Source organism: Tursiops truncatus, chromosome 8 (assembly GCF_011762595.2).
Source record: "Tursiops truncatus isolate mTurTru1 chromosome 8, mTurTru1.mat.Y, whole genome shotgun sequence".
Classification (NCBI taxonomy): Eukaryota; Metazoa; Chordata; class Mammalia; order Artiodactyla; family Delphinidae; genus Tursiops; species Tursiops truncatus.
Window position 1 is genome coordinate 2,709,292 of NC_047041.1, and position 22,830 is coordinate 2,732,121.

At 49.4% G+C, this 22,830-nt stretch overlaps 1 protein-coding gene across 3 annotated transcripts in view; it reads right to left on the reverse strand.

Annotated features, from left to right (window-relative positions):
• The window catches only part of NTM (neurotrimin), a 931,021-nt gene that overhangs the window by 172,401 nt on the left and 735,790 nt on the right, over positions 1-22,830 (reverse strand). For all 3 annotated transcript variants that reach the window (XM_033861762.2, XM_033861763.2, XM_033861764.2), the window contains exon 3: positions 14,350-14,582. In XM_033861762.2, coding sequence (XP_033717653.1) covers positions 14,350-14,582 — 233 coding nt within the window. The remainder of the gene's footprint in view (positions 1-14,349; positions 14,583-22,830) is intronic.

Sequence of the window (22,830 nt, forward strand, 5' to 3'; positions counted from 1 at the left end):
CCTCAGAATGGCAGAAAATATTTGCAAATGAAGCAACCGACAAAGGATTAATCTCCAAAATTTATAAGCAGCTCATGCAGCTTAATAACAAAAAAACAAACAACCCAATCCAAAAATGGGCAGAAGACCTAAACAGACATTTCTCCAAAGAAGATATACAGACTGCCAACAAACACATGAAAGGATGCTCAACATCACTATTCATTAGAGAAATGCAAATCAAAACTACAGTGAGATATCATCTCACAGCTGTCAGAATGGCCATCATCAAAAAATCTAGAAACAAATGCTGGAGAGGGTGTGGAGAAAGGGAACACTCTTGCACTGTTGGTGGGAATGTAAATTGATACAGCCACTGTGGAGAACAGTATGAAGGTTCCTTAAAAAACTGCAAATAGAACTACCATATGACCCAGCAATCCCACTACTGGGCATATACCCTGAGAAAACCATAATTCAAAAAGAGTCATGTACCAAAATCTTCATTGCAGCTCTATTTACAATAGCCCGGAGATGGAAACAACCGAAGTGCCCATCATCGGATGAATGGATAAAGAATATGTGGGACATATATACAATGGAATATTACTCAGCCATAAAAAGAAACCTAATTGAGCTATTTGTAATGAGGTGGATAGACCTAGAGTCTGTCATACAGAGTGAAGTAAGTCAGAAAGAGAGAGACAAATACCGTATGCTAACACATATATATGGAATTTAAGAAAAAAAAATGTCATGAAGAACCTAGGAGTAAGACACGAATAAAGACACAGGCCTACTGGAGAACGGACTTGAGGATATGGGGAGGGGGAAGGGTGAGCTGTGACAAAGCGCGAGAGAGGCATGGACATATATACACTACCAAACGTAAGGTAGATAGCTAGTGGGAAGCAGCCGCATAGCACAGGGATATCCGCTCGGTGCTTTGTGACCGCCTGGAGGGGTGGGATAGGGAGGGTGGGAGCGAGGGAGACGCAAGCGGGAAGAGATATGGGAACACATGTATATATATATAAAATTGATTCATTTTGTTGTGAAGCAGAAACTAACACACCATTGTAAAGCAATTATACTCCAATAAAGACGTTAAAAAAAAAAGAAAATCCACCCTGTAAAGTCAGCTTAATGTCACCTGGTCTGAGAATAGGGTGACCACAGCATTTTGATAGAAATAACAGAAAAGTTCACGCTCTCACACGCAAGCAAGGGAACGGAATAAACCCTGGAATTGGAGGCAGAGGAGGGAAGATTTTCATTTACTGTCAGACCCTAGTTTTCATTCATTTATTTATTCAATAGACATTGATTGAGTGCCTACCACATGCCAGACCCTGTTCTAGGCACTTGGATGTAACAGTGAACAAAGCAGCCACGTCCCTGCCTTCCCCCACTGGAGCATGTGTCCTCGTGGAGGGATACAGACCACGACTCCAAACATGTGAATATATGTTATGCCAACAGGTGAGCTCTGCTACGGAGAAAAGCGAAGGAGAAAGGTGCTAGAGAGTGAGCAGGTGGGTGGGATCTCTGCCTTATACAGGTGGTCAGAGAGGCCTCTCCCTAAGGTGACCTTGGGGCAGAGACCTGCAGAATGGGGGGCTGCTCCCAGGGACACCCGGCACGGGCTCCAGCAGGGGAGGGGGCACAACCGTGAGGTGGGAGCCCCTTTGTCATATTCCGAGAACAAGCAGAGGAAGAGGTGGGGTAAGAAGAGGGAGGAGAGACGCCAGGCGGTATAGGACCTGTCAGGCCACAGTAAGGACTTCGGGTTCTACTCTGAGGGAGCTGGCGAAGGACTAGGAGGCCCGCTCAGAGGGATGAGGAAACCTGTAAAGGACCAGTCCTGCTGAGTGTGAAGAGCAGAGCGTGGGGAGTGAGTGGAAAACAGAGAAGGGATGGGGGCTTGGGACAGGGCAGTAGAACTGCATGTGGGGAGAAGTGGTGGGATTCTGGATAAACTTCAAATTTCAGCAACTCTAATAGGAAGTGCTCAAGCCGGAAGAGGAGTAGGGGAGAAGGAAAAGAGTCCGGATCGATGCTGAGGTTTGCAACAGGAGCTCCTAGAAGAATGAGTTGCCATTGACCGATGGGAAGCCCACAGAAGGGAGACGTTTGGGGTCACAGTCGGGGGCCATCACAAAGACAGCTAGAATTCAAGGGCTTGATTTTGTACCTTTGGAGTTTGAGGCACCGGTGAGACAAATAGTAGTGATCAAGTCCAAGGAGTAGGCCCCCCCAGCTAACAAGAGAACACTTAGCAACTTTATCTTCAATTCTAATCCCAGGTCCCCAGACCACATCTCAGGGCCCAGTGCTGGGCCACGTCACCAGCCTCCTTCCACTGGAGTCACATGTGGCTCCTCCAACCCCTGGAACCTGGTGGGAGTTATTTTCAACATCAGAAAGTAGAGTCGGGCTTCCCTGGTGGCGCAGTGGTTGAGAGTCCGCCTGCCGATGCAGGGGACACGGGTTCGAGCCCTGGTCTGGGAAGATCCCACATGCCGCGGAGCAGCTGGGCCCGTGAGCCACAACTACTGAGCCTGCGCGTCTGGAACCTGTGCTCCGCAGAGAACAAGAGAGGCTGCGATAGCGACAGGCCCGCGCACCGCGATGAAGAGTGGCCCCTGCTTGTCACAACTAGAGAAAGCCCTCGCACAGAAACGAAGACCCAACACAGCCATAAATAAATAAATAAAATTAAAAAAAAAAAAAGTAGAGTCTCTGTTTCGGCATTTGGATTATTCCGTCACCTCCTGTAGGTACCCCAAGGATAAGGAGCTGATGTTGTCCAAACATCTACATGACAAGGGTGGCTGTCCAAAGAGAGTCTTTAAAGAAGAAATAAACAGCCTGCCTGCAAGATGACTCTTTCTTCAGCTCTCACATTGGCCAAACCTGAACTTCTGACAGATTTGGAATCCCAACCTTTTCTGACTTTCAGCCACCAGGGATTCACAGGGTTGAAGGCCAGTGTATTAGTTTCCTGCGGCTGCTGTAACAAGGTGCCATAAACTCGGCAGTTTAAAACAACAGAAATGTGTCCTCTCACAGTTCTGGAGACTGGGAAGTCCAAAATCAGTTTCACTGTGTTGAAATCAAGGTACCTGCAGGGCTGCACCGCCTCTGGATGCTCTAGGGGAGAATCTGTTCCTTGCCTCTTCCAGCGTCTGGCGGCTGCTCCCTGGCTCATGGCCACATCACTCCAGTTGCCAAGGAGAGCAACTCTGAGTCTCTCTCTGCTCCATCTTCACGTGGCTTTCTCCTCTGTGTGTCTGTATCAAATCTCCAGCCTCCCTCTTACGAGGATACATGTGATCACATTTAGTGCCCACCTGGTTAAGCCAGGTTAATCTCTCCATGTCAGATCTTAACTTAATCACATCTGCAAAGACGTCATCATGTAAGGTAACACTCACAGTTCCAAAAATTAGGACCTGATATTTTGGGTGCTCATTATTTAGCCTAGCACAGCCAGTCTCAACACACAGTAAGTCCATTAGCTTAATGATTGAAAAAAGAAGCTTTATGGGTCCATTCATGATCCAACAAGTAGCCTGGGAGCCCCTATTAAGTTCTAGGCCCTGGGGATAAAATGCAAGAGCAGACAGGCTCCTTGGAAAACAGACACAATCAGCTAATCACAAAACAAATGCCGAATTACAACTGTGGTGAGAGAGACAGAGCGCTGCATGATTCTAAGTCCTGGGGGAGGCCGGGGTGGAGGTTACCGTAAGACAGGAGGTCTGAGGAAGCTCCCTTAGGATGTGGCATTCAAGTTACTGTTTGCAGGATAAATGGGGTTAACTGAGTGGAAAGAGGAAAGGCTGCAAGGCAGAAGGCAGAGAATGGAGAGGCCATTTCTGGTCATTTCCACGACCAGAAAGAACAAGTCAAGTAAAATACAATGAGAGCAGTGAGGCAGGAGCGTGGGGGTGAACAGGGACTGGAGAGGAGGCGTCCCAGGACGTGCAGCCCTCGGTCAAGCCCTTGAGGTTCCATCGAATCCAGGCTTGAAAAGAGCACTTTGGCTGCGCATGGAGAAAGTGGGGGTGATGGAGAGCAGAGTGGGTGTGGGCAGACTAGCTGTTTTATTTTCATTTTAACAGCTGAGAGCTCAACTGTCAGACCATCATTTTCAGAAGACTTGTATCTGTGTGGCCTTCCCGGACACCCAAGCCAGCTCCCCAGCTTGCAGGAGCATCTCTCTTAGTCCCAGGATGCTCGTGAACAGCTCTGTCCCAGCAGTTCCCCCTTTAAACCCCAATTGCTGCCTCAGCCCCATTTTATATCCTGATCACAGAGATCGGTCTCAGTCATCTTTGTATCTATTCCAACTCGTATTTCAGTACTCAACACGCGCTAGTCTACGTGTGAGTGAAAGGGGAAAAGGAAAATCAAATTTTCTGATCCCTCAGCTCAAGGTTGCGAGAAAGGTCGTGGCTAGCTTGGGTGCTTAGAGTGAGGGGCAGCGTGAGCACAAGTCCCCCTTCTGAAGTGCAGACACGATAGCAGTCTAAGACCTCCATAAACCAGACCCGCGGAATTATAAGAGCAAACGGGGTGATGGCAAGAGAGCAGGGGAACGTCAGCAGGTCAGAGGTCAGAAAACCAGGCACACAGAGTGCAAAGGAGGGGAGCAGGATGGGAAAGGGGGATGCAACCCAGACAGCCTCCTGGGAATAGAGACCCAAATCCGCAACAGGACACGTACGCATTCTTGGTACAGAGGACCGGGACTGTTTAAAGTAGCCCACGTAAGACACAGGGAAGGAAGAGCCTGGAAAAGGGACGGAAGAGGCTGGAAACCTTTATGCTGATAGACAATTACACAAATGAAGGACGTTACTTTCTAGCGACGTTCGGCTTCCTTCTGTTTGGTACCTTCCTCCAAATCAGACTGGGTGACACATCAAAACATTTCTCTAACGTGTGTCTAATCTGAAATAGATTACAGAAGTAGGTCATTTTTCCAGGTACTTGTGTCAAAATTCAGACCGGAATCCAGGACTCCTAAATCCTGAAATTTACTGCTTTCTGCTAAGCTGTTCTATCCCCAAAGGAGCCAACACTGGGTTCAATTAACCACAGTAGAAAGCACTATTTGCCAAGTGAACATCCTCTATTTTGAATTCTTAATCCCCCCACCAGCTGACTTCACCACAAAGACGTGAATGTATAATTGAGACGTAAAGAGACACGCCACCAAATTAAACTGCCCTAATTTTAAATCAATAGTTTTTTTTCTCAAATAACATGAAATGAAGATCTCTCAAGAGAAAAAACATCTTGTTCCAACATCTCCAGGAGGCGTTCTCCACTAAGCCGAACTCCAGCAAAAGCCAATTAGATTTCTTACCAACACCAGACACTAAATTATCACAGACAACGCTCAACAGGAATAGAAATCTTAGGATATACTCCAAGGGGTGACACCGTCTACCCTAAGTTGGCCTGGAGACATCCGAAACACCAGGTCTCCTCTACCCAACGGCTCTTGGGTACCAGTGAGAGGTGGCTGCCAGCGGTGGGCGGGTCTGGCGGACCCGAGGGGCTGCAGACCCCTTCCTGCGGTTCTCATTTACCTTTGGCAGCATCCTCAACCTCTCTGGCACAATCATCACTATGACAGAGCTAAGCACCCCAGTGCCAACAGCTCTGTTTGCTAGTGTACCAAGAAAGGCACCTTAACTACACCGAGGGAATATCATCATTAGTGCCCTGTCCTAGGACCTCGTATCATCCTCACTCTTCCTCCTCCATGTCAGATGTTGCCAGGCTTTCCAGCTTTGTGCACGCCAGTGCTAGGACGTTTCTCTCCAGATCCCCTGGAAAATCCTGCTCACCTCTGAAGACCCTGGAGAAACACAAGCTTGTAGTTTTGCCTGATCTTGCAGATGAAATCAGTTCTTCCCTTTCGGTGTATTCATGGCATTTCTACGCATAAACATCCTAATTCCTAACCCCTGTTATCCTCTAAGAGGGTTATTAACAAATAATACAGCAGTCTCCTCTGCTAGACAGGGCGGGGACTCTGAACACGTGTGGGTCCCCAGGGCCTGGCTTCCAAATACTGTTAAATGGAATTGAAAGATGACAGCTGACAATCCTCATGTGACAACAGATGGACTAAGGGACTTGGTCACCAACGTCTCCCCACGCCATAAGAAGCTAGACGTTTCAATTTGGCAAGAAGAAGAGGGAGGGTTTAGACGTTTTTGAGTCGACTGCAAAAGTCATGGCCTTCAAATCAATGATGCTGTCCTTGATATCACTTTATACACACCCTTATAGGGATGACACCCAGAATCTTTAGGAATATAGTCATGAGCCAGATCCAATGGATCACAAAACCATAAAGACACCTCATACAATCCTTCGTTAAAAATATCTGCTTCAAGTTCAATTTGAGTAAGCCACAGGGAGCCTGTGATACGGGAACAGAAATCTAAAGGAATGCATTAGGAAGGGCCGCTTACTCAGAATCCCATGTTTGCCCTTCCCCAGTAGAAAATGACAACACATCTTATTTGGAGGCTACAGGGCTACATACGACCCAGGAGGAGTCAGAGCTGCTTTCCTCAGCCCTCTGGTATTGGAATCTGAGGCAGCACAGACTCCCTGGAGAAAACCACCTAAGGGACAAGAATTCTGTGGTTGCTTAAAGACCTCCCCCCTTGGGAGCCCTAACTGCTTACCTGGAGGGATGCTGCCTGACTCCCATAAGGCTTGCTGTGAAGCAATAGGGTCACCCGGGCTTCCTGCTTCCCTAGAGCTCTGAGTGGTGTGGAGGACAGGACAGGGGACCTGTTATTACCTACTGTACTGACCAGGAAGCACCAGCAGGCAGGTGCCGAGTTTTCCCAACTGCCTAGGAAACAGATCCTCCCCAGCAACACCAGAGGGCACAGAAAATGCCATTATTAAGCCTGTATAGATTTTACTATAGCTATTTTCTCAGATTTCTTTAGTATCATAGACTCTACCCTACTTGGTAACAGATGGATGACGTTCCGGGGGTTTACTGAAATAGAGTAAACTCACGAAGAATTTTTGCCTCTCCACGGCCCATAACTGCATCAAAAAAATTAAAAACTCAGCAGGTAAAACTGAGTTGCCTCATTTGCATGCTGTCGAAATTCTGTAAATCAATTTCAGGTAAAATGCCCTACTTCCTTGTCATTCTCTAGGGTGCTTTGAGGAGCACTTTAATTTTGTGGTGGAATTTCATTGCCTGACTTTTTGAAAGTTCTGCCAAATTCAGAGGTACAGTCTTACGACCAGGCCCAACGTGCATTTTGAGCTACATCTTGAACGGGGGAAGGAAGAGGTTAGATGGTTTGGAGAGCAGTTTGGGATGGCAGATGTGACCTACTGTCACACAAGGCCACTGGCAGCTGAAGAATGCAGATGTGCTCAAAAGGCGACTTCTGTGGACTTAGGGCTGGACGGTGGTGCTTCCTCTACTATGGACTCAGCGAGATGTAGCCCGAATGGAAATTAGATGGTGCAAAGGTCTCTTCAGCTCCACCACGGGAGCCTCGCAGGGCCAGGGGGCAGGCTGCTTTCAGCGGGGGATGTGGCTGTCTGAGAGACAGAAGTCTTTGCTTTCAGTGTAAGGATTAGAGCACATTATTCCCTTTGATCTGTTGTTTTTCAAATTCCCTTTTGTTCAGGTTCTGGGTGGGGAGGGTCTATGGGGCGTAGGTATCTAGAAATTAAAAGTTATTGTTCCTGTTCTCTTAATCATAATAATGAGTTTGGCTTGACAAGGTCAATTAATTATTCAGGATTAGAAAGCAACATGATTCTACATATCAGGCGGGTATGAGGGGAGGGTTCTGAGCAGGGAGACGATACCAGGTAAATGCAGGGCTGGTACCACCAAAGCTCTGTTGTTGGCAAGTCACCTGCTGGTGCTGGCTATTCCCTGGCCTGGTCCCTTTCTCTCCGGGATCCCACCAGCCCAGGGAAATGGACGGCCACATCCTGGCTTCCTCCTCTCATCCCTGTCTTATTCCATAGACATTAGCGGGGGACCCCCTTCACGTGCGCTTCAGAGCTGTTTGACTCCAAAAGGCAGGTAATTAACTATCAAACCATAGCAGGGATTTTCAGATTAATTCTGCCCAGGAAGAAATAGGAAAATTCATTTCGACCAAACAAAAGGGAGGGGGTAATTAGATGCTCCAATGACAAAAGGGAGACCTAAATAGAGTCTAGAAAACTGATACAGGGCCCAAAGCTTTTGTTAGTGTTATTTTTACACCAATACCCCCATCTTTATAAGCACTGCATTCTACCTTCCTCTGTCACGCAGGTAGGTCCCTAAGTGAGACTGAAGCCCAGCAGGTATAGCAGCAGACCTGCCAGGCCGGGCTCTGCATGCTGATAAGGAGAGCATTCCCTAACGTCCCTGAAGACCACCAGGGCAGTCTTCCTGCACTGCCACATAAGGGCTTTTACAAATACAGTTAGGGCTTTGGGGATGTCTTCCGTACTGTCCTGAATCTGGCAAACAATTCAGTCCCACAAAGCATTTTTATTCACTCAGCTTTCCAGGATGGGGCCTCTTCCAAGAAACAATGGAGACGGGGTAGAGCTTTTCCATATGCAGAGAAGCCTGGTTTGGCAGCAGGATCAAGAAGGGGAAAGGATTAAAATACATACGCAGCTGAACGGGAGAAGCAGCCTCTTATTAATTACACTCGTAAAGCAGGGCACCCTGAGGTCACAGAGGTGGAAAGCGCTAGACCCATATTTTCATAAATCGGAGGTGGGTCGCCCTCACGCTGGTCTAAAAGATCACGTTCCGGCTGCCTAAGTGGGCATGCGAACCCCCGGGTGGTATTTCTTACTTTTCACAAACACATTTTGAATGGAGAATTCAAGGTATCAGAAAATCACGAAGTCCAAGCATCTGAACACCTCCCCACTTCCCCGCCCCCTGCCGCTGCCTGCGGCTTCACCACAGGGCACTTTAGATGCAATAAGCGTCCCCCTCCCCCGGCTGCAAGGCCAGAGTCTCGATGTCCTGGGGGATGTACCTCCTGCATCTGCCCACTTATCCAGTCCCCAGGTTCTGCCTCTGCTCCTTGGGACACAGCTTCGGACTCCGGATGTCCTACTCTGTGTAGCTATCAGAGGAACTCCAGGCCTCCACCTTTTTCAACAAGTCTCTCCTGTTTTTCTCTTTTTAAAGATTTTTTGATGTGAACCATTTTTAAAGTCTTTATTGAATGTTACAATATTGCTTCTGTTTTATGTTTCGGTTTTTTGGCCCCGAGGCGTGTGGGATCTTAGCTCCCGAGACCAGGAGTGGAACCCGCACCCCCTGCATTCGAAGGCGAAGGCTTAACGCTGAACCACCAGGGAAGTCTCACTTCTCTCTTGTTTTTAAAGCACCACCATCTTTTCTAATTTCCATCTTCTCTCCAAAGTCCCATCCCCCTTTACACCCCACAGCCGGCCTTCGAAGTCAATGATGCCCATTCTTGTTTCAGCACCTGCCGCCCAGCCGGCAGTTCAAGGCCTCTGGGGATATTCTACCCGCACAGCCCGACACAGGAGCCACCAGTCCCCAGCGGCTGCTGTAGCACCTGAAATGTGGCTGGTGTGACTGAAGGAGTAAATTGCAAATTGTATTTGGTTTTAGCTAGTTTACATTTAATTTTAAATAGCCACTGTGCAGAGTAGCTGCTTAGCTCAGATGTCCTGTCCCTCGCTTCCCTCCCACACTGGCTCCAGGACCGCTCTCCTCCTGAGGCCGCCCCTTGCTCCTGACCTGCCTCTGGCACTCGCCCCACGTGACTGCCCGGGCTCTGTCTGCAGCCCTGAGCCCGCTCCTGCCCGGACGCTGCCCCTGGACGGTGTGAATCAGAAGCGCCGTCAGCCTTGTCCTGCAGGCTGGTCTTACAGCCCTGGCCATGCAGCCTGAGTCCTCTGGGGTTTCACACTCTCCCCTCCTCTCCATGGCTCGACTTCAGAGCCGCTTCTCCACCCCTGTGCCTTCCACCTCGGGGCTTCTCTCTGGAGCCCAGGCCTGCCTGACCACTGTCCCCACTCCAGCTACTTCACCAGTCCTGCCGAGACCTTTGGAGACCACCCGCCCCCAACAGCACAGGAAAGATTTGGGAGAATTTAGGTAGCCCCAGAGCGATCTTCCTAAAAAAAAGATACAGGGAAAAAACAACGCAACAGCAACAGGTAGTGAGAAGAGAAGAGATGGACCCACGAACAAAAAAGGAACCAAGCATCCCCTATTTCCCTTTTCCTTTACTATGAGGACACGATGTGCTATCAACAGATGTTTAAAATATCCTAGGGAGCGAAGCACAAATCTAGAACTTGCCACCAGTGAAAGGCTTGCCTTGAGGGTTGCAAGGGCTGAAGATGCACTAAGAGCTAAGGTCCAGAGCACCCAGGCCAAGGAAGGCCCGGCCCTGAGGCCCAGGCTTGAGCCAGAGGACGGGCCAGTGCCCAGGAGCCCACAGGAAATGTGGCTGCCGTGTAAGCGGACCAGCCTGGTCTCTGTATAGGTCATCCTGAACTCTATTAAAATGTCTGATCAAACACCACGGGGGTGAGAGGACCCAAGGGTTTGGAGGCACTCGGTGCTCCGGAAGGATTTAGACAACAGCTACACTCGCAGAACCTAAATTCCTGGGGAGGACTTGGGCACATGGCATACAAGTCCATCTTCCCCCCACGAATGGCAACTAATACTTCAGGGGCAGCATTTCGTTCATCTTCACGTGCTGAATGCTTGGCCAGGGTGCTGGGAAGCAGAGTTGTTTCTCAGTGGCGATTTATGTGTGAATGAATGAAGGCGAGGGTGGGGCAGGCACGGAGGGCTGAGGGGCTGGTACTTAGGCAGGTGCACGGGTGGCACCAGGTCTCAGCAGGAGTTAAACACACAGCACCGCAAGCAGAGAGAAGACCCAGTACAAAGAACAAGTGGGGCAGTAGGGGTATTTGCTAGAAAGGGGGAAAATATAATCTCAGACTTCAGTAAGCTCACTTAATTCTGTGAAAATAATATTACTTTCCTTCTGTGTGCGTTTATTTATGTATGAAGCTGACGACATGGACACAAATACACACACTCACGGGTGGAAATATGAGTTTCGTTATTTTCTGCTGCTGCTATCATGTGTGTGTCTGTCTGTGAGTATGTGTTTAATGACGGTAATACCATTTTGAAAAGTTAAGACGTCTTCCATTCCAACACCGTGCTGCAAAGGGCTGAACAGGGATGTCTACAGAATCCAGCAGTCCGATTCTGCTGGGAATTAAGGTTTACGTTCAGTACAATAAATGATTCCAAGATAAATACATTTCTTTCTTTTTTTTTTTTTTAAGTCCTGGATGGTGATGTATCCTCTTTCCAATACAGAAACAGGGGAGCCTGGCTCTATTTAGTTTGTCTGATTGCTTTTAAGAGGAGGGACAGGTTGGCTCCGAGAAACCATGGTCCTCTGTTCATTAAAGTGTCAATAATGCCCGGTCCAGGCATATCGACAGCAGATTCGCTCAGGCTGAGTCTGTGGACAAGACCAGAATCTTTTTTAACCCAGCTTGTTTCCAGATCAATACACCCATCAGCATTTGAAAATTAGCCCAAGATGAGATTCTGATACTTGAGGTGGTATGTCATGCTCAGAGGCCACCTTGCCAAGCCACAGGTGTAAACGCCCAGCTGGGGATTAGACACTTTCCATCCCCATGGAGACGAGTGAGGATTGATGTAGACCCCATCCTCCACGCCCTGCCCCTCCCAGCCCCCCCCCCATTCCCCCCCCCGCCCCGCCACACACTCTCAACCTTCCCTCTTTGAGCCTGTGGAAGTCCTTGGGGCTATAACCCAGCCATTTGCCTCAAGGGGCATTTATTAAAGTGCACTTTGTTCGAGGCACTTTCCGGGTGCTCAGGGCAGGAGTGTATGGGTGTGAGCGAGGAAGGGGAGGGGACCTTAAGGAAAAACAATGACGCACACATGATCCTTGTTTTCAAGGAGGCTTCGGAGTTTTTCACGACTCCTTCCATTTTCCAGTTCCATAAAGGTCCTGCTTCCTGAGGCCAGCGTCTGTGATGGTGTAGAGTTCCTAAGGTCTGTCTGTCATTGTCAGGCACTCTCAGCAGTAAGTGTGTGCACTGGGGGGAGGGAATGGGGTGGGGGGGGCATGGGGCGTGGCTGCAAACGTACCCCCTGGTGCTACCGACTGGGTCACTAGGGCATCCATCAAACTCCCTCACAGAACAGTGTGTGACTCTCAGTCTTTTTCTGGCCAATAATAAAACTTTCGCCCACCAACGCCATCTCATGCAACAATACCTACTCTGCTATTTGTGATACATTCTGATACTGTCTATGCAATTCCATTTCCTTTAAAAAATGCTGTTTGTATCCAGCAGTTTGAAGATTTTCATATATAGAACCAACAGAGGAAACAACCATCATCATTTCCTTTTAGAAAGAAAGAGAGAAAAATAACATAAAATAAAAACAACTTGGTGTGACCAAGCTGTGTCATAGCACGGGGGGCCGCCCACCCCACTGGCCTCATCCCTCAGCCGCCGGAGCCTGTGTGGGTCTCCCTCCAGCCTGTCCTCTTCCCACCACTGCCCACCGACCTCGCCCTTCACAGTCGGGACCCTGACCCAAGCTGCCCTCTGTCCTGCCTTCTCCCAGCTCCCCTCCCTTCTCTCCCTTCCCTGCTCTTTGTCGCTCTCACCTACCATCCACAGCTCTCCCCTTCCCTCTGGGCTGCTGGAAAGGAGGGGAGAGGAGGCTGGAGGAGCCTCTGGACCTGGAGCTTACTGCTGTGGACCTGCCATTCAGGGGGATGAAGAGAGCTGGGAATGAGAGCTGGAGAAAAGACCAGCAGAGGATCTGGCGCCATTGCTCAGGGGCTTCCCCTCTGAGGTAAGGGAGCAAGGATGTGGTGCAGAGTTAAATACTGTTTTTTTTGTTTGTTTGTTTTGTTCTTTTAATATCTTTATTGGAGTATAATTGCTTTACAATGGTGTGTTAGTTTCTGCTTTATAACAAAGTGAATCAGCTATACATATACATATGTTCCCATATCTCCTCCCTCTTGCGTCTCCCTCCCACCCTCCCTATCCCACCCCTCTAGGTGGTCACAAAGTACCAAGCTGATCTCCCTGTGCTATGCGGCTGCTTCCCACTAGCTATCTATTTTACGTTTGGTAGTGTATATGTCCATGCCTCTCTCTCACTTTGTCCCAGCTTACCCTTCCCCCTCCCCATACCCTCAAGTCCATGCTCTAGTAGGTCTGTGTCTTTATTCCCGTCTTGCCCCTAGGTTCTTCTGATCATTTTTCTTCTTTTTCTTTTTTTAGATTCCATATATATGTGTTTTTAAAAAGTTTAAAAAAACAGCAGCTGTATTTTTTAAAAACTAGCTAACACTTAACCAGCACCTCTGTGTGCCAGGCCCTCTCCTGAATGTTTACACATCAGTACGTGGAAAATATAATCCCCTCCACTGACCCTCGCAACGTTGACTCCGTTTTACAAAAAGAAACTTTGAGTCACAGTTGGAACCTGGGGTCCCACAGCCAGAAAGTGGCCGAGTCTGATTCTGAGCACTTGCTCCCTGTCTGAGAATCCGCCGCACGGCTGCGTGTTGTCTGAACGCCCAGCACCTGCTCTGCTTATGGGGAAGCAGAGAAGGGCCTGGGAAGCATGGAGACAGCGGAAGCAAGAGATGCAAAAACAGACCTCAAAAGCTGGGGGTGGGTGTGAGAGGCTCAGAGGAAGGGGAGGGGAATGGGGTGCAAGGAAAACACAGAGGACATCAGACACAGGCATTAAAGGCGAGATGTGGCATCAGAAACCCAGGGCTGGGTGGTGAGAGAAGAAGCCAACAAGCTGGAAACCACAGAGGTGGCTGTGACGGCCATGTCCCAGGTAGGTGTTTAGAGCATCTGCAGTGGGCTCTGCCTTCTTTGAAGGCTGTGTGAGGGATGGCATATGCGCAGTGCCAGAGAGCTAAAATGCTGGTCTTAAAATAAAGCGAGCTTAGCAGTGGATGGAACCTTAAAAAAACTTAGAGGAGAAAAAAAGCCAAGGAAAGCAATAATCAGGAGCTAATTTTCTGAGAAAATGTATTATTGGAACAAAAGCAAAGAACAAACAAAAAAACAAACCCTAGTCCTATTCAATGGGAAAATGATTTGAAATTTTAGCATCAGATGGCAAAGCGAAAATTAGGAAATTGTCCTGGCCAGATGGAACAGACAGACTCATCTCAGTTGAGAATCACAGTGAAAGTGTTGGATACAGGCTCTCTCAGCCGCCCCTGCACCGGCTGCCCCCAGGCCACCTACCTTGCACGATGAGGTGCACCCGGGAGGTCTTGGGGTGGTTGTCCGTCTGCACGGAGCAGGTGTACGGGCCCTCGTCGTACACGTCCACGTTCTGGATCTCGATGCTGTACTGGGTCTGGGTGTTGCTCAGGAGGACCACGCGGGGGTCCAGACACCACTTGTCGTTCCCGGCGTAGAGGATGGTGCTGCGGTTCAGCCAGGCCACCCGGGTGACCCGGTTGTCAATCGTGCACCTGGAGGGAGGACCAGACAGGTAAGTCAGGGGACCGCAGAGAAACGGGAGTCATCAGGGTCTTCTTGGCAAGGCTGAGATGCCTGGTCACCGTGCCTTGTCTTCGCCCCCTGCCCCCAATGTGTACACGCACACCTCCTGTTTGCTGTGGCCTGGGTGGAACTTTCTGGAACTCAGCGTCAGAGGTCTTGCAGAACTGCAGCCTCAGAACATGGGCTGTTTCAGACTTCCAGGTCCTGAGTGATTCTGTGCTTCTGAAAACCCCTGAGCACAGGACTATTTCAATACCCCTAACCATTCACTAGTTATAGCCTGGAACCATCAACCATCCTGGGAATGGCTGGGCCCTGGGACTACCCCCATCCTCCCCCCCCGCCCTGGGATTTCCATGATGTGCATATGATAATCCCTCACACTGCTTTTCAGATGTTCTGGGTGTACTAAGTTGCCCAATACTCAAAACAACCCTGTGAGGAAGGTTCTATTGGTAAAAAGAATTGAAGAACAGAGACACTGAACGCTTCTGGCAAATGGCACAGATAACGTGCGCTAGATCAGAAACCCAGCTTTTAACTACTAAACATTCCTTCTCCCATCTCAGAATAGCGAACTCCAACAGAAGGCTTTTGAAGTCAAAACTAAATATGGACCCACCACCATTGCTATTTCTCCTCATTATACCCAGGGGCAGAAATGTTCAATTACTGCTAGACTAAAGGCATTTTCCAAAATCTCAAAATGGTTCGTACATGTAAAAATAGACTTTCTTTCTTTTATTTTTGCATCTGGAGTCCCCAAATTGTGGAAGCTCCCTTCTCTTTTCCTACACTTTCAAATTTCCCAGCTACTCTGGCCAAATCCTCATCAAATCTGTCTGCATTCATTTCCCTCTCTAGCCACAGCGAGTATGTTTTACGGCCTGAGGCTAAATTCACAGACACAGTGTCCTGATCCTGGCTAGAATGCTGGAAATAGCAACTCAGCCACGGTAGGTACAGTGTTGCCTCCAACGTAATCATGCTTTTGCAGGGTACCAGGTACTTTTACATCCACCCTGTGTCACGTGATTCTTGCAGCAAATCGGTGAGATAGATGATCTCACCCACCCATTCTCCACTTTAAAGATCAGGCCTCCAGGGTCGGAAATGGTCTGGTGCCTTGCCTCAGGATAGGGAGCTAGGGAGTGATGGAGAGTCAGACCCCTCAGCCAGGTTCTAAGTCCTGGTCCTGGGTGCCCCTCAGGATGTGCAAAGGTGAATTTTTCAGGGACGGTTGCTTCCACTGAATTCTCCTAATTGTCTGTGACCATAAAAAGCCTGAGAACTGCTGCTGAGTACAGCAGCTTCCCCAGGCAGTCCCTCTCGAGATGTGCTCTCCAGCGCTGTGCATCCTTTCCACGCGTACTTGTGTAAATGTCACACGATCATTGCCGGGCCTCTCAGGCACAGGCAGAAGGGCTTGGTGAGAGGCCCTGTAGGGAAAACTGCTCAACCAGAAACACCTCTGCTCAGCTGTCCAGCTTGCTTTGCGCTGCTTACTGTGTTTTTTTGGACAACAAAGGATAGAAATGATGGGAAACCTGACCAGGGGAGTATTTCTGAAAGCGGGCGTGGACCACTTGCATCAGAATCACAGGAGGTGACTTTGTTACCGATTTTCTTGTCCTACTGATTCAGAATCTTTGGGAACTCAGAAACATGAATTTCTAACAATACCCCAGCTGGGTCAGACACCCACCACAGTTTGAAAAGCACTGGGGTATACAGCAGGGTATCCAGGACCAGCCGCATACCTTGTGGATCTCAGTGCAAAACGCAAAGGCAGAGTCCTTTGCTCAAGGACTATTAAGAATTTCAAGATGGTGAGAGCCGGGCATTTCACAAGTGCAGGGTCCTGTGCGAATAAACACACACCCTGCAGGGATGTCCCACACTTCTGTGCTTGAAACTCTCTTCGGGATCTTACTTAAATATGCGTTCTGATTTGGAAGGTCTGGGGTGGGGGCCGAGAGTCTGCATTTTTCGTAAGCTCCCAGGAGATGGCAATGCCGATGGCCCCCAGACCATCACTTAAGCAGCATAAAGCTAGAGGGAACTGTATGCGCGTGAGGGTTTGAGAAGCACTGAGCTAGCCCTTCACTATGTGAAAGTGTGACCAGAAAACCAGCAGGTCGTCATCGCTGGGGAGCTTGTTTGAAACACAGACTCGGGCCCCACCTCAGATATAATGAACGAATCTGCATTTTCATAAGCTCTCCAGTAACCAGGATGCACATGTGGTCTGGACTGGTCTAGAGTGAACTCCAAGACTTGCTGTCGGCTGTGATAACAATATCCTGAACATACCATGAGACTGAGCAAGAGGTAGGGAAGAGCAGCTGATGCAGGAAGCTGGGCCTCCCTGATGCTGTACTTGCCTTGCACACCTGATGCTCGTCCTCTCAGGCTACCTCACTAAAATGTGGATGTGAGCCACCATGGTGTGAACCCCCTTAAGAACAACACACTCCACAGCTCGCTTTGCTAGCAATGTACCTGGGATGTCATTCATATTCATGACTTTAAGGGCAGTCACTGCTCCGAATTTTGCTTGGATCCAAGGGGAGGAATTGGTGAAATTCATATTCACAACTGATGTTTCATATTACTGTATGCTAGGTATCCTGTGAGTCTATGGTATGTGCTATTTTATCATCTTAAAAAAAAAACTTGGTTGCATTCACCTACTACGGCCAATTTACAGATGAGGTTAACTGAGTCTAAGAAATATTATCCAAATGAACTAAGATCACCCTGCAGAACCAAGATTCAAACCCAGTTTTTGTTTGTTTGCTTATTTTCCCCCCAAGTCAGTGATCTTAAATGTCCTTATCCAGGGCTTCCCAAAAGTCCCTACAACATTTAAATTCAACTATCTGTAAGTCCTGACAAAGTACAGATTGCTGGGCCACTACCTGGTCCGGGGACCCCAGTTTGAGAACCATTAATTTAGACATTTCACTGGTTTCTGGTGACACGAGAGCCGCAGCGCAAGTGGGCACTAGGAAGTGACTCTCATTTGAAACACTTTTCCACTACTTTACGGGAGAGAACTTTCTTGCAACCAATGTGCCCTGGGAAGCCGGAAGCAGAGTCCCATTTATTTTGTCCTCCGGCAGCTGAAATTTGACCAAACACCAGGTGAGTGGCAGTGGGGCAGGAAATGCTGATCAACAACCTCTAAACTGCTTGAATAATTGTTTCTGATGCCCACAATGGGGGCATTTCACAGCCTCTCGGTGAACACGAGAGGACCGTCCTGGGCTTCCTTGTGAGTGTCTAATGATTGGAAATTGAATGCAGCGGAAGTGGTCTCACCACACTGCACCGCACTCACAGGGCCAAAGATGTTCATTTGCAGAAGCACTCGTGCTCCGACACGGCCAGTTTCAGCACAGTTATGCGGCCCCTGTGATATACTACACTGAAAAGCTGGCATAGCTTCCGCCCTGGTTTGGGGCACATCGAAGGTCATGATTAGAGGTCCAAACTGTCATTGCTGGGTATCAGTCTTGCTGTGTCTCCATGGAATTAATGTGGCTTCTGAGAGATGAATCACAAAGGTAACTTGGTGGCCAACTCCTGCCGCCTCCTCATACCTGCCCTCATCTATCCGTCTCATTTACAGAACGATACACAGGAGACAATTCTCCAAGTATTAAAAAAAAAAAGTGGACGTGAGCATAACTGCACTCTCAGGCAGAGTTGATGCTTTGGTTAGTGGGGAGTTGGCGGGGAGACCAGGTGGGAAATTCAGTCAACAGGTTCCCTTTTTCCAGAGACAGCCCTTAGTTCACTTCTACAGAATTACTCCTAAAACACATGTATTTCATGCCATTTCAGCTCCCTCAGGAAGGGGATCAACTATAAGATTAACTGGAAGTGAGCAAGGTTTCAAACTCAACCCTCCCTAACTAATCCAGATAAGTGTAACAAGACATGGCCACTTGCCACTGAGGAAAGAGTCAAAAGGTCAGCCTAAGGCAGGCCAGGAAGAGAAGTGGAGAGTCAGAAAGGATTGGAGATGCCCTGGCCCAACCCTGAAGCTCTCCACCCCTTCCCCCCCCAGTCTTGAGATGCACTAGGCACCCACCCTGAGCATCCTCTCCTCCGTCCGTCCCACCACATATGCAAAGAGCAGAGGAGAAACCTCTGCACACACAGGGCTTCTGGACTGAGCCCTGGAACTCCCCAAACTCCAAACACGTCTCCTCTCAGAGCCTCAATGCCTGACCTCACTTGCATCCACACTCGAGCCAGGGGCCATCAACCTTCCCTATATCTGTAAGCGATCCTCCCCTCCCACAGGGCTGGCGGCTCTCCCTCCTGTGTGCGGTCCCCATGGACAGCCCACAGCCTGGCCTATGCAACATCCTGACAGAATCCAGACAGAGAGAGAGTGCCTGGGAGGGACGGGCTTGTTTACCATTCCACTGCCGAGCGAGTGTCCCTCTCAGTCTGTCTGTCTGCACCCTGCTCCCTTCCTTGGAGAAGCTGCTTCTTACAGAGAACAGGCCTGCTTGAACACAGGCCGTCAAGGACATCCAGGCTGCACAGATCATCAGTGCATTCTCCATGATGATGAGAAGCCTCAGGTGTGGCTGACCAGAATGGGACCATCCCCGTGCAGCCACGCCGGAACAGGCACCTGAGCACAGTGCACGGTGGAGAGAACCGACACACCTGAAATGTTCTGCAGCTGCGCCGATTGTGCGGAAGCTCTAAAAATGCAGCCCTCTGTGCCCTTCATCTCCTGCTGATGAACAGTGGCTTCATTACAGTTGCTGCACTTGTACATAGAGGAGTAGCAAAAAAAAATGATTAAGCAAGGCCAGGATGAGTGCGGCAGAGATAAAACATGGAAATGTGGATTCGGGGCCTCGAGCTACTTTTGGATTTTAGAGGAAAGGAGAAAAAGAGACAGAGACAGAGAGAGAAAGAGGAACCTGGAAATTGGAAGAAAAATAAAGCAGAAGTAACTGCTTGGCACCTTCTCAAGACAGACAAAGAGGGTGCTGAAATACAGAGAAGGATTCTTGAAGAAAGAGGGAACAATTCCGGCTTGGCCTTTCTTAAACGCACCTGCCTGAAGATCTGAGGACTCTAATGGACCAGAACAGTGAGTACTCCAACCATCCCTTCTCTCAAACGGCCCTTTAACTGCCTTTGAAAAGCAACACATCTCCAGCAACATTTGAGCCTACAGAGAAGTAAGTGTTTCTGCCCTTTGTTGCTCCTGATCACAATCTCCTCTTATCGCTCAGAAATGGTCCCGCGGTCCAGCTGCCCACTAAGTTTTGTTTCTCTGAGGGTTTGGCTTGTGCCCGGCCCCTCCCCTCAAGCTTCACAGCAAAGCATCACAGGTGGTTGGTTCGGAAGTACTGACACCCAGCTCCACGGAGTTGGCCTGTGCATCTTCCAGGTCTGCTTCTGTGGGAAACCAACAAACAGACAAACCAGGATGCTTCATCACCGGCCTGCGGAAAACTCAGCAAAAGCACCTGTCCCCTGAGCTCTTTGCTGGAGGAGCAGGCTGACCTGGTGGGGTTGCTAACTTTGACCCTGTTGGAATCTAAGCTCGTGTCACTATGTATGAAATTGGCTTGGGTTACCTAGAGACACAAACACTGAACTCACACGATCCACACCGGCCTCACGTCTCTCAACCACTACTGTTTTTGCTTCACATGGAAAATGGGGTGTGTGCTATGGAATCTCTCTTAGTCATGAAAATAAGGCCAAGGCTGACCACGCCTCGGTAGAAGCAGAAGGAGAGCTTATGATACACGGGAAAGGACCAGAGGAAACCTCGGCTGTGTCCACGGTGCCCCGTGAGTCCACACTGCCGGTGGAGGGCAGGGAGGAGGAAAGAGCCAGGCCCTGAAGTCGCGTGGCTGGAACCCAAGTGCCGGCTCTGTTCTGCTGCCTTTCAACAAGTCACCCGACCTCACTGAGTTTCACTTTACTCGCCTGGACCGGAAATAAATTTTCCTCCTGCATGGGGTTAATGGGAAGATTAAACGGAAGTATGCATGTAAACGCATTGCCTGGTATGGAGTAGAAACTCAACAAATAATGGATCACACAATCTATCACACACATGGCCTTCTCCGATCTACATGTTCATTACATTGCTCAGTAGATGGTAACTCCCAGAAAGGCAAGGGCCATACCTATGTTTCTCATGTGCCTTTATATGTCATATTGAGCACAAAATAAGCACTCAATAAATATCTGTTGACTGATTATTTTTTTTAAATTAAAATTTCCCACGTTTCACAAACTCCTGAGAAATGAAAGAGCAGGAGCCCATGCCCAGTAAAGGCCCAGGCCATGAGTCAGCGCCAACCTGCACTTAGAAACGCGCCCCCTGCACACACACCCCTGCACACATGCTTGCTCTTGGTGGGAATCCATCACCTTTCACCACTCTAATGTCCTGGGGATGAATCAAGAAGGCCTGGCTGTGTGGACCTCTGAGGAGGGCTCTCGATAAACCCACCCACCCCTCTGCCCGTCCTGTAAGAGTCGAATGACGTGGCACCATCGCAAGGCAGACTTGCCAAGTCAGGCGGGCCATGACTCCTCTGAGACAAATGGTGCGCCGCTGAGATCTGTACTGGTGACAAAGCCCAATACTGATTCCAGCGCTGGAGGAGGCTTGGGGCTGTTGAACAGGTCATTTCACATCTGTAAGCTACAGCGCCCAAAGGCCATTTTTTCATTTCATAGCAGGGTGTTACATCCATGTGGTGAGAAAGGAAGAGCTCTGGACCGACTGACGATCCTGGCGAAGGCATCTGGATCCTGTCACAGACCAAAGCAGTGGCGCCTTTTTCTCCCTCGGTGACCAGAGCCAGGCAGCCCGGGGGGGCGGTTTCTTTCCATTCCCTCCCTTAACGTACCCAAATAGTCCAAACACAGATGAGCGTCTCCTGAGTCCCTGCGTGGGGACCAACGTTTCCCAGGGGAGAGAGCCCAGAAGGGCCGAGAGGTGAGTGGAAATTCACTTTGGACTTCATCTGCCCTTTGACCCTGGGCTCCAGCGCACAATCTCCTGCAAAGCCCCATCTCACCTCCCACCCCACACGCTCCAGATGGGACAGGAACTGGATATACTGGACGGCTTCTCACTGTTTCCAGAGCACACCATTCACTATCAGAATTCAGGGACCCCCTGTACTGGGAACACCCTTCCCTATTGTTTATTAGATAAATTCCTATTTCCCTATCAGAGCAACATTAGGTGTTATTTTGTATGCCAACCATATTTCCTCTGCAAATTTTAATCCCCCATGAATGTTGGCTAGACATACTTTACCCTGGTGTGTGTTGACGGCAGTCTGTCCATCCCCCATCTACCTGTAATATGGTGGGGGGAGGAGGCATATACCATGTGTTTCTCTGTTGCAAGGATTCTTGGTTACTTTCAAGGCAATCTGGGCCTTGTGAGAGTTAAGGTGGCCTTGGAGGTAGGAAGGAGCTTGCTAAGTACAACAGAGCAGGGCACAGCATTTCAGGCGGAGGGAAGGGCACAACAAAAGCACAGTGGAACTGTGAAAGGATACCAGCATATTTGCAGAAGGATAGAAATTTGGTGGGTGCAGAGTGTAAGGCTTTGGTAGAAGAGAAAAGTTAGGCGAGTTGAGGCCAGTGAAGGAGTGTCCTACTCTTTCTGTGCCCCCTCCGTCCACTGCAGACTGACCAGCGTGGGCCACATCAGCTGGCTCCCCGACCTCCGGCCTCCCACTGAGGTCAGCTGATGGGAAGGAGAGGGGATGCCACAGGCCGTCCACGGCCCTGTCAGAGGTCACAGCTCCTGGCCGGGGTCCTCTGGCCCTGGTGGGAGCCGAGATCTCCTCTTTTCTTCACTTGAGTCCTGGAGGCATTAGCCACTCCCTCCTGTTCCAGCCCTGGGGTCAGGACTAACCCTTGTGGTCTTTCCTGCACTTTGGCTGCACCTTCACATGATTGAACTCTCCTCCCATTGCCCAGCTTGAGCGTGCCCTCTTCTCCCTGCAGGAACTATTGCGGCACCCGTGTGACGGACTGTCCCCTTTATCCTGAGGACAAGAAGGACCAGAGAACCGAAATGAAGAGCTCTGCAATGGCCACCTGAAAGAATCGCCAAATCACAGAGGACCGCGAAGGCATGAGCCTGAGCCCCTCCCCCTTCTACAGTGGGTGGCCCTCCGTGGGAGGGAGGAGTTG